The sequence below is a fragment of the Balaenoptera acutorostrata genome, chromosome 1 (assembly GCF_949987535.1).
Source record: "Balaenoptera acutorostrata chromosome 1, mBalAcu1.1, whole genome shotgun sequence".
Lineage (NCBI taxonomy): Eukaryota > Metazoa > Chordata > Mammalia > Artiodactyla > Balaenopteridae > Balaenoptera > Balaenoptera acutorostrata.
The window spans coordinates 86,183,920-86,200,636 of NC_080064.1; the positions used below are offsets into that span (position 1 = coordinate 86,183,920).

The following is a 16,717-nucleotide window of genomic DNA, read 5'->3' on the forward strand; positions in this document are numbered from 1 at the left end:
CGTCAAATTGCCATTACATCCAATGGCGTATATGACTCTCCAAAGGCTAATACTGAGTGAAAGAAATCAATCATTTAAAAAAATACAGGGCTTCCCTGGTGGTGCAGTGGTTGAGAATCTGCCTGCCAATGCAGGGGACACGGGTTCGAGCCCTGGTCTGGGAAGATCCCACATGCCACGGAGCAACTGGGCCCGTGAGCCACAACTACTGAGCCTGCGCGTCTGGAGCTTGTGCTCTGCAACAAGAGAGGCCGCGATAGTGAGAGGCCCCCGCTTGCCGTAACTAGAGAAAGCCCTTGCACAGAAACGAAGAACCAACACAGCCAAAAATAAATTAATTAATTAAATAATTTGAATAAATTTATTTAAAAAAATACATATCGTGGGGGACTTCCATGGTGGTCCAGTGGTTAAGACTTCCACTGCAGGGGCACTGGTTCCATCCCTCATCTGGAAACTAAGATCCTGCATGCTGTGCGGTGTGGCCAAAAAAAAAAAAAAAAAAAAAAAAACCTTATTGTGTGGTTCTATTTATATAAAGTTCAAAAATATTTATATAAAATGCTGGCAAACCAGCATGGTGTTAGAGGTCAGGACAGTGGTTACTTTGCAGGAGAAAGGAAGAGGTCCAAGGAGGATTTCAGAGATGCAGGGAGATTTTTGACTTGGTTGGGGATTAAATGAGTATTGTTCTCTTTGTGTGATAAACTGAAACTTATGACTTTTGTGAACTTTTCTGTGTGTGCTATATTTTAATAAAAGAAGTTTATGAAAATAAAGTTAGCACATAAGACAAAAATCATATTAAATTTCTTTTTGAGAATATTTGACTCTACATTTTCCTGTCTCATCTCCTATATATATCAGTGTAATCTGATATTTTTGGGCACAAATGAATGCTTTGTTTTTACTTCTAAGGTCATGTAAGTTTCTACTTCAGACAAATTGTTTTTTCATATCTTAGGTACTAGATTCTAGCAACATGGAACTATTATGGACCTTAAAAATTATCTTTAAGTCCCTTGATAAAGACCTGAAGTAGGGCAATGAGAATAGAAGAAGATACAGAAGCACTTCTTATTTCAGAGGTAGAATTGATAAAAACTGGCAAAGGATGGGAGGAATGCAGTGGGACAGACTGTAGTTGATTTTTATTCTTTGGTCCATCCGTTTACCCAAATTTGGTAACAGCAGAGGCTCTTGATCCTTGCAGAATATATGAGATTCCTATTGTTGCTGTAACTATCACAAACTAAGTTACTGAAAGCAACACCAATACTTATCATCTCACAGTTCTGGAGGTCAGAGTCTAAGAAGTGTCTCCATTGGTTAAAAACTAAAGATGGGCTGAACTGCCTTCCTTTCTAGAGGTTCTAGGGGAAAGTCCATTTTCTTGCTTTTTCTAGCTTCTCGAGGTGCTTGAATTCCCTGCCTGTGACCCCCTTCCATTTTTAAAGCCCTAAGTGACCAGCTGAGTATTTCTCGATTGCATTACTGACATTCTGTCTCTTCTGCCTCCCTCTTCCACTTACTGAGGACTCTTGTGATTACATTCAGCTCACCCAGATAATCTAGGATAATCTCCCTATTTTAAGGTCAGTTGATTAGCAACCTTAATTCAATCTGGTATTTATTCTCCCCCTTGTCATGTAGCATGATAAATTCACAGGTTCCAGGCATTAGGACATAAGCAGCTTGGGGAGGGGACATTTTTGTCTATCACGCAACAATATATTTGTTATGGTACAACAAAGACGATGTGAACTTAGAGCTCCGGGGGTCACACGTGGAGCCTGAAAATAAAGCCACAGAAAGCAGAACAGAGAGATGAAGGGAATCTGAGTGCTGCTGATGCCATTATTTGAAACTCTGGATCCAATAAATACTACCCCTGGGTTTTTAGTTATGTAAGCCAATAATATCCTTCTTTCTTTTCCTAAAATAGTTTGAATTGGATTTTCTGTCACTTGAAATTAAGCATCCTGACTGATATGCGGCAGGAAGGAAAGGAAGAGCTTATTGTGATTTTATTGGATCAATCCTGAGTGACTAGACGAGGAGCAAAGCTATGATACATGAAGAAGGATGGGAAGAGATGAACTAAGGAGGAGATAAGAGTTGACTTTAGGCATCCAAAGTTAGGCTTTGTAACTGAATATCCATTGTACAACAAGCACTCTGATATACACATTTGAAAGTCAGAGAAGTGGGGATGACACATAGACTTTGGAGTCCCCAGTCTTTCTCCTCTTATCTTTAATGTAGATGTTTTATCTATGGCGTTCTTTGCTAGGTCCTTGGACTCCTATACTGCTGTCTTTAGCAGAAGAGAGCATAAAGCTGCCATGTTCTTGTCTTCAGGAAACTTTCAAAGATTTTTATTTTAAGGGTTAGCTCAGAATAATACTGGAATAGGAGGCATTGTCATTGGCCATAGTTGTTGGTAAGCCTTTGCAGTAGGATAAAAATTACTCATGCTTGTAGTCTCAAAAGAGAAAACGAACTTTCATTATTAAATACACCATGCCCCCCCCCACCACATATGTAGCCCCACCAAAACATCACAACCTATATGAAGGAAGAGCAAGATGTAGTCTCCCAAATGTTGCAAAACAAAAGGGGAATGTAAAAAAAAATTATGGTTAGCTTCCTACAGTCCTGTCCCAAATCCCTAAGCCCTCCCCCTCCCTTTCACTCAAAAGAGGTTCTTTTAAAACAGAGAAAATAAGCATTTTTGAGTTTCTTACATAAAGACATAAATTGAATTGAAAGCTTCTTATCTTTAACTCAGGTTCTTATACCTCCAAGAAAATATGCAGACTTAACCTTTTCAATAATTGAGTCTTAACATACGTGTGTCTTTCTCACACTTGTGTGCGTGTGTGTGTATACTTGGCGTTTTATCTTTGACCAAATACCTAGATTCCATGGAGCTGGATACCATAAAATCATAGAAGGCCAGGAAAGATGAATAAGCCAGCACTAGTAACAGGCAGGTAGATCTTATTTTCAACAGAAACACATGAAGGAAAATTATTGGTAAGAGAGGAGGTCTTGACCCGTATGTTGACTAATGCAAATCTTCAAAAACTTCCAGCAGTATATGAATTTGAATTCATCAATGGTAGTGGAATAGAGAAGGCAGGGACACAGAAGACTCTTGGTGCTTGCGGAACACAGCATATGGAAAAGCACTACATAAATTCTGTAAATAAATAACTGCACAGATACATTAATCAATATGACTCACTACCATAGACTATCTACCAGTGACAAGATGGCTTGGTTTCTTTGATGGCACAGAAGTTTATAGTGCATATTAGAAGAATAGTAAATATGAAAACAATGATAGACAATATCAGAGTTTATAAATGCTATAGATCAGTTAATGAAAGGCTAACATACTCAGAGGGACAATTAGCCATGCAAGTTTCCAACCTGAATGGGACTATTCACTTTAAAAATGTCATTTTGTAATTAAAAAAATTTAAGCAGAAAATCTGTACTAATTAATAAAAGAGGTACTATATTAATTAATGTTACCATATTAATTAATAAAAAAAGAGCTAGACTACAGGAACCTCCCAGAATCATTAAAGATCTGGTCCAAATTTTCACTCTGCAGGCAGTTTGCTGAATTGTATGCATCTGTGGATAAGAGGAAAAGTTACAGCTCTGGGTGGATAATAGTATGTCTAATGGCTTTCCAGTTAATTGAATTAACTTCGTAGGCTAGAAGTAGATCAGATCCTGCCATGTAATAAGCTCATTTCTAAGGACCGTATCTTAGCCCTTTCAGACAATGGTTATTTCATAATTTCTTCAGGCCATTAAATGGCATCCTAAGACCACCAAAAGTGAATAATGCATCTCCAAATATTCATATTGTGGAAAAATAGATAATACCTGCTTAGCAAAATAATCTGGAAGAGAGGGCATTGTCTGAAAGTCAAGTCAGCTGAACTTCATTTCTAAATATGGTAATTGGATATATATATGTTAAGTTTCATTACCGGGATCTTTCATTTTTGTTAGAATTAGCTACCCTACTCTCTTTTTAAAAGAATCTTGATCTTCCAACTGTTTGGAATATCTTTTTCCAGATTGCTATGGTGATGAATGAATGCTTAGGAAGTCATACCACCAGTTAATACTAAGACAGTCTGACTTTGAGTCTAGCAAATGTAGATTTTTGCTAGTAGCCTTTTATCTCTTTAAAGTGTATTTGAAGTTTCTATGTTCATACATAGTAGCAACAGAAATTATAATTATATCTAATGTATTAAATGCAAAGCTATCATCTTCCGATGAAATTTTACAGATGAATAAATTGAGGTTCAGTGGTCTAGTTAACATATCCAAGTTCATGTACTTGGCAAGCAGCAGATCCAGATTCTAATAACCTGTGTGTAAGACGAATAACTTTTTTCATATTTGTAGGAAGGTTTGGGAGGTGCAAGTGAAGCTGGGGAACATGCACTGTGGGCTGTGTAGTGGGCGAGTGGAGTATTGGGTTTAAATATGGACTTTGCCCTCTTCAATGTATGGTCTTGGGCAAATTGCATAAACTCTTTGAGCCTTGGTTTTTCATCTGTGAAATGGGGCTAATAATCTCTATTCTGATCAAATTACTGTGTGCTTAAATGAGATGTTTTATTTACATTTTAGTTTTGGTTTGTTGCTGTCACTTTGGTTGACAGAGTTTTAAAACAATGGTAGAAGAATTTGTTCTGCATTAAAAAATGTTTGACTTATATAAACAATATTTACAGGTAATTTTTTTTCTTAATATACAAAGTCAAGAAGAATTTTTAAGTTATTTTATTGTAATGACAAGGCTCTCACATGAGTAGTACAAGATAGACCGCTGATGGTCTCTTCAGACAATATTAGATAAGATCTTAGTAACTGAATGTTTTTATATTATTGAAATTCTGTGTTTATTATAAAGTATAACCTGATTATATGAGCTCTAGTAATAAACATATTTTTAAGTGAACACATTAAAGATTTTAATGAACTCATTGTTAACAAGGGAACCAGTAAGATTTACAACTTGTTCCAGTATAAACATTTTAATTTTAAAATAACAATACATAATAGAAGAGACAGAAGATGATTTGTATCCAAAACACATCTTTGTTTTCTAAATTGCTTCACTATAGGATGTTTTTAAATGAGAAAAAAAAATTGAATACTTATTCAATAAGAGTTATTTAATTAACCTGTATTATTTTGCTTTATCCTCACAATAACCTTAGGAATTAGAAACTATTTTAATACCAATTTTATAGATTAGGCAGTTTGGTTGTCTGAGGTAACAAGCAATTAAGTGACAGCCAGGTATCAAACTCCAAAGACTGTAATTATCTTCCAACTTTGGTTAAAGCCCAGAGTATGTAAAGGACATATGTTTGGAATAGTAGTGGAGGCTCTTAGTAGGAGAGTATTGAATTCCATTTTAATGAGACTGCATTTAATTTGTTAACACATGAAAGGATCTGGAGGTTTTTATGGTGGTGGAGAAATATGATGGGACATTCATGTTGGCAAGTAATCTATCAATAGAATAGCACTGAAGAAGTGGGAGGGCATGTTGGATGGCCTGTTAGGAGGTATTACAAGAGCTGGATAATACACATTGGAGGAAAGAACCATGGTAGTTTCTACAATTTAGAGCTGGGGAAAGACTTGGGGAATGTTTTAGGAGTAAAATTGTTGGACATGGTAAGGGACTGCATGAAAGCAGGGAAGACAAAAAGCAGGAGAGGTAACTATTTTGACTTTTGAAATTGAGTTTGAAATGCTTAAATACAGCAAGTGGTCAGATACATGGGTAGAAGTCCAACTTGGAGGTATAGATGTTAGCACATCTGTGTAGAAGGGGTAATCAGAGTCAAGAGTGTGAAGAAATCTTAAGGACACCTTCATTAGATTTGAACTAGCTTGATATGTATGACTGACTGTGAATGGAATTTGCTGTAGAATTAACCCCAAACTGCTCTACCAAGAGATAGCAAAAGACCGTGTTATTTAAAATGCTTTATAAAATTTTATTTGGTATTATTCAATCATACAGATTTTGTGGTAAATGTGCATTTCAAAAAGTGCATAATAAAACATTTAATTTTTCTCGATCTTGCATTTGTCATAGAAATATGCCACAGATGATTACATAAAGATTTACTACTTATGGATTCATATTAAAATATGCCACAAAGAAGAGATAAACTAATTTATAGGATGCTATTTGCTGATTATGAAAATAGAGAAATACGAAAATATTATTTGGCAATAACAGAAAATATTTCTTTTTTATTTAATTACTTTGGAAATTCAACATAAACACTAAAATAAAGAGTTGGTAAAGTGGTATCACACATTTAATATATATTTCCAATACTATATTTTTCATTCTTGAAAAATTAAGCACATGACCCACTGTTGTATAATCTGGGTTGTGTTCAAACATTAACTGCTCTAATCATGAAGGTTACTATTAGAAGCAGAACAGATCTGTGCACAGCAAAAGAGTGGTTTTAACCAGAGTTCCGTCCTAACGCGTCTTACTTTGTTAGGAACATAGTTTAAATATTTAAAGAAGAATGTCATGTAGATTCATTGGTGGCGTTTGGACACCCATCTCAGGAGTGAGTGATGAATAGCACAGCGTGATATGAATGGTTACTAAATACTCTCCCCTTCAGTATCCAGCACCAAAAAGAAGTTATTTCAGTGAAGTGGCCTTAAAAAAGTTTCCCAAACCCTTGTTGGCTTTCTTTTCCTGCCACAGTAAATTATTATTTGACTTCATTGGAGCTTTATGGAGCTAATTACCTTTGCTTAGAAACAGAGTTAAAATTAAATGTAATTTTTAATTATAAAATGTTTCCTTGGAAACATTTGCTCATAAGTTAAATTGTACTTTGTTCTAAAATCCTTACTTCTTTTACAATTAGAAATCAAAGACAGAGCCCAGCATAGGGCAATTTGGAAACTGTAGCATTAATTGCCACAAAACTGCTAATATTTTTCATAATGGACAACTGATGGTGAACATCCAATTAACTGCTACACAGTTACATTTAACAACTCTCCTCAAAAAAGAATTATTCTATTTTATGACCATTAATTGAATGGTCACTGGCAGTAGCCATTTTTAAAATTTAGAAATTTCTTTAGAAATTATCTTTTTTTATTTCGAAATTATATATTTGTTTGAATTTAGAAAGAGCTGAGCATAATAATCACAATTAAAAAGATCAGCATAAGTAGGTGACCTCAAGGTCCACAGCAACTGTTTCACAAATCACCTTAACACACGGGATTCACAGCCAAGGGCAAGCCTCTCTTTGGTTCATAAAGTGTTGTCCTGGAAACCATTCTGATGCAGTCGATAATAGGGCAGACGGAGAGACACAGGGTACAGCCTGTACAAGTGTCAGTAATGGTGGGCAGGTGGGTTTCAGGATCAAACTGGATAGCCTGCGAACAGAAATAAAGAGTCTTGCTGTCACTGCCCACAAAGGTCAAGAATGCCCCCATTTTAGCATCAACGTTTTTTTCCACTGCAGGAGAGCTGCACTTGGAGACAACTACGCCCAGCACTGTGGTGCAGCTATAGCAACAGTTGAGCTGCCAGGGAGAAGGGGAAAAAAAAAAAAAAAAGGACAGAAAAGAAATGCTTTTAAAATTAGAAACACAATGTTTAAAATTCCTTAGAGGTATTTTTCTCTCTTTGTGTGAGGAAAATATTTCATAAAATAGTAACTCTCTAGTGTCCTGTGTTCTGAGAAGAACGTAGGTCTTGTCAGTCTGACCATGACTGGGTAGGTGTCGGCTACCTGAGGCGGGTAGGGTGCTTCCACACCTTGCCCTTCTCACACTCATGGTTCTCGACAGTGGAGAAGTGTCACTGTCAGATGGGGCAATGAATGCACTTGTTTCGATTTCAAATTATGTGTGTAGTGTTTAGAAGAAGGCAATAGGAAAAAAAATTAGCTTAAGTGCCAGCTTTCAGGTTTGAGGATTTCCAAGCTGATTCTAGGCATTACCCGACCACCAAGGGGAAAAATCACTGAAAGGTGGGAGCCTGGACACCTGGCTTCCCGGTCCTGGCCTGACACTCCTCAGCTGGGAGAACCAGGATAAGGCTTCCAGCTCTAAAACTGCTCAGGATTTTGAGAAATTCAATAATTTATTCCATTTTCCCCCCTCCCTTCTTTCCTTCCTTCCTTTCTTTTAACATGAAGCAAGCTATAATATGCAATGAAAATACCTAGTGTGAAATTTACAATTGAGATTTTTATTTAAAGTCACGATGATTATTTGTTAAAGAGAGATATTTCAACAGTGGAAACAACATGCAAGAATTTCCATCTAGGGGAGACTTCAGGGTAGCTACGTGGGGGCAGAGGGGACTTGAGGACTTGTCTGGAATCTTGCAGAACAATTCGATGTTTTTACTCAGATGGTGCACTAATTTGGAGGGACGAGCTAGGGGGCTGAGAAAAATTATGAGGGTCATTAAGCCCCCGCCTCACTCCACATACTCCTTGAGGCTAGGTCTGCAAATCTTACATTTTGAAATAATTACTGAATTCTGTTGTTTTTTTTTTTTTTTTTGTCCTGTGTCATATACAACATGCTATATAATCCAATTCAAAATATTTTTTATGTTTAAAATTTTCCTCCCCCAAATGAGGTTACTTGTAACTATAATTTTTTTTCTCTTTTACGCACATAAAAATGAAAATGGTCTCATTAGGGTAAATTATGTCAGGCTGCTTAATATTTTTAAAAACTTTCTGATCTTTAAGGAAACAATCATATATCTGAACAAGAGCTGTAGTTATGACAAACTATTAGAAAATTTGTCTAAACAAATTGTTGCCATGTTTTGTAAAACAACATCTCAGATGGCTGTTTAAATGAGTAAAAGCTATTTCTCTTCCTTATGTACCCCTTTATAAATAGAAATCCAAGAAACAACTGATGAAAATCAAATAATACTTATGTTTTAGAAATCTTATACTTTGAAAATTTGCAAACATGTAAAACTTTTCAGTTGAAGATTCTGATTTTCTATTTTTTATCTTTTAGAGACAAAAGAGTCAAAGGACTTTTAAAATCTTTTTAAATGTATAATTGTGATGTTTTCCCCTCATTAATAAGATTATTTTTGCTAAAAATTGTACGAAGGCTAGAATTCCAAGGTGGGAGTCATAACCTCTAAGATTTAAGATGTTAGAACCCTGATGCTGTGATTTTAGTGACGGAACTTCCTTACTTATCTCTGATTGGTTAATTAGAGAAAAGAGGAAATGAAAATGCATGTGATATGATTAGCATTTTCAAAGTAACCGTTAGAGACACTTCTCAGATAGAAAAAAAAAGTGATACAATGGGTGAAAATTTGGTATAGAAGTAGTGTTAAATTAAGGACGAAGAGATTTTTTAAAAATTAAAATTATGTCTGTCATACCTGTATTAGGTGATCAGAAGAATATGTAATATCGTACCACAAGCAAATAGGAACTTTCTCCAAGCTGAATAAGGTAAATGAACTACAATTTTTAACAATGGCCATTTTCTCTATTTTGAAAATTCATTAATCATCTTAAAGGGATCTTATTTTACTTTATTATACTTCTTTATAGCTTGAAATATTTAATGAAAACAATATTATTCTGTAGTTTTTAGCCTGAAGACAGTTGAATGCCCATTTTTTTCTTTGTTGTTCCATGGCAGACTCTCAGCTGAAGGATGAACTGGGAAGAATCTCTGGATCATTTCATGTGGTAGGAATACAGCTTGTTGGCTCTTCCAGCTATAGAGGATTTCTGGTCCCAACCAGACCACCTAGTTGGTGGGAAAATGCTTTTTCTTTCTAACTGAAGCTCAATCAATACTGAATGGAAGGGCATTCTCTTTTGGTAGAAGGAAGCAAGTCCTTTCAGGGTCATGGCAATAAATTGTAGTTCTTTTCCCTCTGCATGAGAGCATAATGCTTCCTCATGGCCATAATTGTGTGAATTTCTTTTTTTGTTTGAATTTTTCCTTCCAATTTTATGAGTGATGAAATGATACTAAAACAATACTGTGCACTGAATGGTGGTATCGTTAGTATGAGTTATGGCTTCTCTTTAAAAAAAATCACTATGTTATGAGGGTGAGAGGACAGACAGCTATGTCACTGCTAAGTAGCAATGTTTGGCACGTCTGGTCTGAATCCCACACTTTGTGACAGAAGATGCTTTCTGCTACATAAAGCCAAGAAGAAACATGCCTCACAGCAGCCTAATTGCAGCAGGATTCTTACCTGGTAGCCAGAGTCATTACAGGTCATGTAGCATTTGCCACAGCTGATACACATTTCTTCATCAATCACAGCCACAACTTGCTCGAAGTTGCTCAGTTCACCAAATGTTCCAAGGTACTGCAGCGCTTTTCCAATCACATCCTGAAAGATAGGCACGGAATTACTTACAGTGTTCATTGTAAAACATTACCATGTGATGATTAATATCTGTCCAAATTTCCCTGTTTTTATAGAATGCTGCATTATATAACTTAGAAGGTTTTGGATATTGTAGTTCTCACAGATATACTTTTTATAATTGTAGCTTACATATTTCTGTCTCCTGAAAGATGGGCTTTCTCTATATATCTAGCGTAGAAACACAAGACCTAACTAATTGCATTCAACAGGTTTTCTACAAATGATCTAAATCAGTGTTTCTGTGGACAGAAGAAATGACACCCTTTTCAGTGGTTGTGGCTTACTTTTTCTCAATTTTGGACTTTGAATGATCCAAAAGTAATGAAAAGTGACAAAGGGTAATGCACTGATACTAGAAAACTTTAGACTGCTAGGAATGAGGGGAATAAAAATGTGGACACTATGCATTTACAGCAGTGCATTTGGAGTCTAGATTTCATTTAGAAGAGTGCTTTGATAGCATACCCACCTGTCTTGCCTTGAAGAGTATATTTCATTATTTAAAAATTCTAATTTATGTTAATTTATTAGGTTAATTTAATAGCTAAATAAGATGCTCTTTTACTATTAAAGAACTAGGATTTTCTTCATTCTTCATGAAGATTTTTCATGCTGTTACACATTGCTTTGTTCTTCATATTAATTGGAAGTGTGCTTAAAATGTGAAGCACAGAAGATGTTTCATCAACAATAAGAAACACTGTGTTTCATAAAACAAAACAGAAGAATGTAACAATGTTTGTCAAATTAGTATGCTGTCAAGATTTTCTGCTTCTGTTTTTAACTTTTAAGAAGACAATCTTTTGTTTGAATTCAAGGTCCGTGTTGAAGGTGGTTTGACTCATATTTAAAGTCATCTTCCTATATTCTCTATGGTATCTTATTTTCTGCTCTTCTTTTTATGACCTTGGTTACCCTTTTTTACTCTATTTTTTCCCTATTTCAGCTCTAAGTGACAATATGCTCATTACTTTGAGCTTTTAAACTGAAACAAAGTTTACATCATTATATACCATTCGTGTGTCTCTCAAAAAATAAGGTGATCAAAAATTTACTGTCTTTACTATCTTCTTTTCAGTGTGTTGAAGGTATAATTTCAGTGATACCACAGTCTGTTTGTGGGAGGGGCACTTGATGTCCAAATCAATATCTCCATTCTGAATTTCTCTCACAAACTTAAGATCTACTTTTATCAGCTGCATGATGAGCATTGTCATTAGAATTTGGTATGTCAAATTCACCACTCACTGAAATTTTCATTAGCATCACAAAACTGGATCTTCCTTCTGATTTCCTTAGTCTTATTAACACTGTTAGGATTTCTTCAGTCACTGAGGCTTGAAATTTCAGAGCTGTATTTCTCTCTGACTTCTCCCTACTCCTAAATCTCATCAGTTGCCAAGTCTTCTGAGCTCTGGATCTGCAATGTCTTTTGAATCCTCTTTCCATGTCTACTATAATCTTTAACCATTACTAATTAATTTCCCATTACTTCTAATGTAGTTACAAGAGCCTACATAAGTCTCATCCTCGTATTCTCCCTTTCCTTTCCACCTTATGCAGTGTTACCATCTTCATCTATGCTGTAGAGCACAGATTAAATTTTCTCACTACCTTACTCAAAAATCTGTTGAATTAAATACAGTTTCACATTTAAGTCTAGCATTTAAGGCTTTCTACCAACTAGTCTTTTTTGGTCTTATTTCTCACTTCCAAACACCATGTGCTTTAGCTACACTGGACACATGCCCTACACTGAACACACTTGTCAGTCAACTCCTCTGGCACCTAATTTTATCTTGAGTCCTCTGTCCAGAATACCCTTCCTTCCCATCTTCACTTTGAAAAATCCTGTCCATCCTTCAAAGACATCTCACATGCCACTACTTCATGAAAATCTCCTTAATTCTTCCTTCTCCTTTCCTAACCAAATTGAAGATGTGATCTCCCTCTTCTTCATTCTCTTCTTCCTTTGTCTCCTACATCTTTTCCTCCTGCCCTTTTCCCCTCTTCATCCTCTCTCTCTCTCCCCCTCCTACCAATGCAATGGCCTATAGTGTTTTATCTATTATGTGGAACTAATGGTTACAGATTTCTTTGAGTTCTTACTATGTATCAGGCCAGAGCCATAATTTTTAAGCATTTTCTCATTTAAATCTCGCACATTTTATAGAGGATGAGATTACTGACATTTAGGGTATAAAATTAAGTAAATGATGAATCAGGGATTCAGACCAGTGCTGCCTAACTTCAAATTCTATGATCATAAGCACTCTGCTTTACTGGCTCATCTGTTATTTCTCTATTTAGCAAATTTTACTTCATGTTGTAGATATTTTCTACATTTAGCTCCTCATCTGCAGTCTCTTAGTAGGCTTTATTCATCTTTGTATCTCATGTTGTGTATCTTTCTCCTCAGAAACATAATGGGTACTCAAATATTTGTTAAAATAAATGTACCTTTAGTTTTTCTATATACTAAATATTCAGCAAAATATTAGGCACACAGTTGTATGAGCTAACAGCTACTTTTTGATTTACCGAATACTTTTGTTAATATGAGATTCACAAAAAGATTTGAGTACCTCTTTAAATACAAAATAATCATAGTCAAAGTATCTGGATATGTTTAATATTTTCTAATACTTTAAGACAGTAAATGCATGAGGTCACTCTATGGCTGTAAAAGACTATACGTGATAGAAAATAATTTTTCAATCTAGTAAACAAATTAGTCAAAGCAGTTGTTTCATTGAATTAGATCATGGCTTGACTGAAATCATCAGTAAATATTCAAAAGATGATTAAACAGGAAACTCCCTAGATGGTCATCCAGCTTATAAGGCTTATTCCAAAGAAACAATGCATATTTCTAAGAGATTTTATTGTAGGAAGCAAATTCACATTCTGTGTATATCAAATATGCCTCTTGCTCTATATTGGAGATTTGCTGTTGTCATCTATTAAAACATCATTGTTTAATGTGAAACTAAATAAAACAAAGTCCTTGGAGCCTCTAAAAATTATTTACACATGGTGTTAAAAATCACCCCTCATTCATCATAGTTCTTAAGAAAATTATGTATATATATATATATTTAATCTGGAAGAGGGTAAAAGAATGGCAACTATTTTAAGTTATTTTGTAAAGAGTAATCAAAGAAAATGAATTATCATTCTATGTGGCAGAAAACGTGGACATTTGTTTAAAACTCAAAGCTTTCAGGTAGTACTGCCAGCTTATAAATACCCTTGAGTACACGTTGTGGAATTTGGAGTTTGCTCAAAGTTGCATATAATCAGTAAAGCACATATGGCTAGTCTAGTCCCTGTTGGACACATACCTGTGGAGATTAGGGTACCTACATTCATTATTCCAAGCAGGGTGTGGATATACAAAGGTCACGCGATCTGCTATAACCATCCCTGATTAGTGGAAAAGTTTATGTGTGAATGTGTATGTGGGAAAAGTGATGCCAAATTCTTTAAAGTGTAGGTGATACATTTGATTTAAATATGTTTTCCCAAAATTAATGTTGGGAAGTAGTACAGAATTCTAGAATCACATCTTTGTCAATTAATTATTTGTTTGGGATAATCAAAAGTATTTTTTAAAACTAGATCAGTCAATATTTCTTTTTGATATAAAGTTTGGGATCAAAAGTGAGGAACTAGAGGGCCCCCATCCCATCCCTGCTGCATCATACTTAATGTATTAGGCTTAGTATGAATTTCTTAGTTTTGGCCTATTTTTTTTTACAGGTGATTGAAGTATTTTCAAGTTGTGATTGATATCTGGTGTGTTAACTGTCCTTGGATTTAAGTCTTCTACACATCTGATTAGCATACTATTTACGATACCTGTAAAAAAGTGTCATTCAAAGGCCAGGACCAAGGACAGTGTGCTGTGGGCAATCACTATGATGTCTATCCAAAACAGATCAAAATTATTTGGACATAGCTGTTTAATTACTTTACCATTTCCTTATCTGTACCATTACCAATGTCACAGGTTCTTATCTGTTATATCAAGTTCACTGCTTGCCTAATAAACCTATCAAAATAGGAAATGAGATAATTTGGTTTGTTCTCACAGAATTTCTGCTGACACTTGATAATTTCTTCCTTTACTAATGCTCTCAAGTCAAAAGTTTAATGATCCTTAATGAAGCTTTCTGGTCTACTTCTATCTTTTCTTCACTCCCCTTGCCACATCAACCTTTTCCCTCTCTAAAGAACCTGGAGCACCATTTATTTTTTAGCAGTGTGATACAGCAATATCATACTAAAATAGTTTCAAAAATATAGCATACAATTTATTTTCGATATCCTATATAATGTCCTCTGAGCTAGGAGACAGGGATGGTGACTGTACAATTAGAAAGGGAAGTCTTGAGTTTAAATTCAGCAGAACTCTGATAACAGGACTCAGCGTGAATAAGCTGAGTTGGGAGGGCAGAGACAAAGCATGATTCAGGAAATAAAGTAGTAAGTAAATTAGTGGAGAAGGTGAGAGAAGCAAGCAAACCAAGAGATGGGGTAAAAGCTAGCGACGACCTGGGAACTGAAGTGGGTGAGAGAGGGTGGAGTGGAAGGGAGCTTGTTACTGAGAGACAGATGGGTGAGGTTTGGGTGTAGTCAAGGTTGGTTCAGTACAGATCTGTGGCCCTGATCACTGTATTCTTTTCATGTGGGCTGGCTCAGGCTTTAAAGTAGCAAGTTCTCGCCGGACACTTTGGATTTAAATACATTTAATGAGGCTAAATGTGATGTGTTTCTACTTTATCCTTACCTATCTTGGGCTTCACCTCTCGAATATGTTTTCCCTATCCTTTTCAGTTCTAAGAGCATTCTTTATGGGGATGCTACAAAGATAATAGGAGCTGAACAGTTCTAATTGTAAAAGTTAACAGTATACCATCTGCCCTAAGTAGTGGGTGTATTCTCTCTTTCTTTTTTTAACTTTTAATAGACAAAATACTTTTCCATTTTTCCTAATATTTTCTCCAAATTCAGATAATTTGAGGCTTTGGTATTTCTGAAACATTTTAAAATCTTGATGCTACTCTTTTATGATCATCGTTGGTAATGTGATCTCTATTTTCTCATATGACCATTGCATACTGAGTTATCTAAATGCTTCACTCTTTTCCTGTTCCTCGGGAAACTCAGAGATTATGTCATCAAATTTCAATTTGACAGCCTCTCATTCTTCTTGAACCATGTTCAGGTTAGAGCTCTGACTACGGGATTGTTTTCTATTGTTGTTTCTGAGCTCCCTGAAAGTAGATTTACTAAAAGGTGGCATACTTGTACATTTAAGCTCAGACTTCCTTTCTGTGGCCTAACGGACTCTACGATGATATGGGATGGTTACTTTCCTTCAAGATTCTTTTAGCTGCCATTTTCCCCAAACAGATTTTTATAAGGAACCAGAAATAAGTCAATGCAGTAAGTCTCTCACTGCTTCTCTCTCCTTTGTGAGATTAAATTTCCAACAAGGCAATTCAATAATTTTGCCAATGTTTTGCCTTTAGTGGAGTGGGATTTTCATCTGAAGTCTGTAAAGGCTTACATCGCTGCTCTATCTTGCCTGTCCATATTAATCATCTGGTTACGGGGTCTCTGATGTAGTCCCCGAAAACATTTCTGTTTTCCTTTCATTTCACTCTCCTGCAGCTGCTTCCTCCATGCTTCACTTTCACGTTTGTGGATTTCCATGCATGTGTATATCTTTTTGACATATACTGCTCCCCCGCCCAGCCCTTTCATTAGACTTATTTATTCCAAAGAAGATATACCTTTCCATCATCATATTCTGGTCAGGAATCACATCTCAAAACATCCCTGTAAGACTTAAGAGTTGATTTTTACCATATTCTGTTCATGTGTTTTAAAGTGCAGTTTGATAATTTTTCATCTGCTATTTGTCTGTATATAGACAACTGAGAATGTTAATGCCTCCCGCCCATTTCTCTGGTATCTTCTGAAAATTGCTGGGAAAATTCTCCACTATTTTTCTTCCTGTGCCATCCCTTTTATGCTCCATAGTATCTAATATGCCTTACAGTTTTATATGAGTACTTTTCTCCTTCCCCTCACAACTCAATTGAAATAATAAACCTCTCGATCAGGCTGACTGGTCTCCTGCCAACACTGTCTTGCCAGTCTTATGAGATGCAGTATATCTCTTCCTAGAAGCAGCAGGAAGAAGAG

At 35.7% G+C, this 16,717-nt stretch overlaps 1 protein-coding gene across 1 annotated transcript in view; it reads right to left on the bottom strand.

The window, feature by feature from the left end:
- Window positions 1-4,806: 4,806 nt before the first annotated feature.
- The window catches only part of DPYD (dihydropyrimidine dehydrogenase), an 808,008-nt gene continuing 796,097 nt past the window's right edge, over window positions 4,807-16,717 (bottom strand). Inside the window, exons 22-23 of the mRNA XM_007169549.2 lie at window positions 10,322-10,462; window positions 4,807-7,485 (exon numbers count right to left, since the gene is read on the bottom strand). Coding sequence (XP_007169611.1) covers window positions 7,315-7,485; window positions 10,322-10,462 — 312 coding nt within the window. The 3' untranslated portion in view covers window positions 4,807-7,314. The remainder of the gene's footprint in view (window positions 7,486-10,321; window positions 10,463-16,717) is intronic.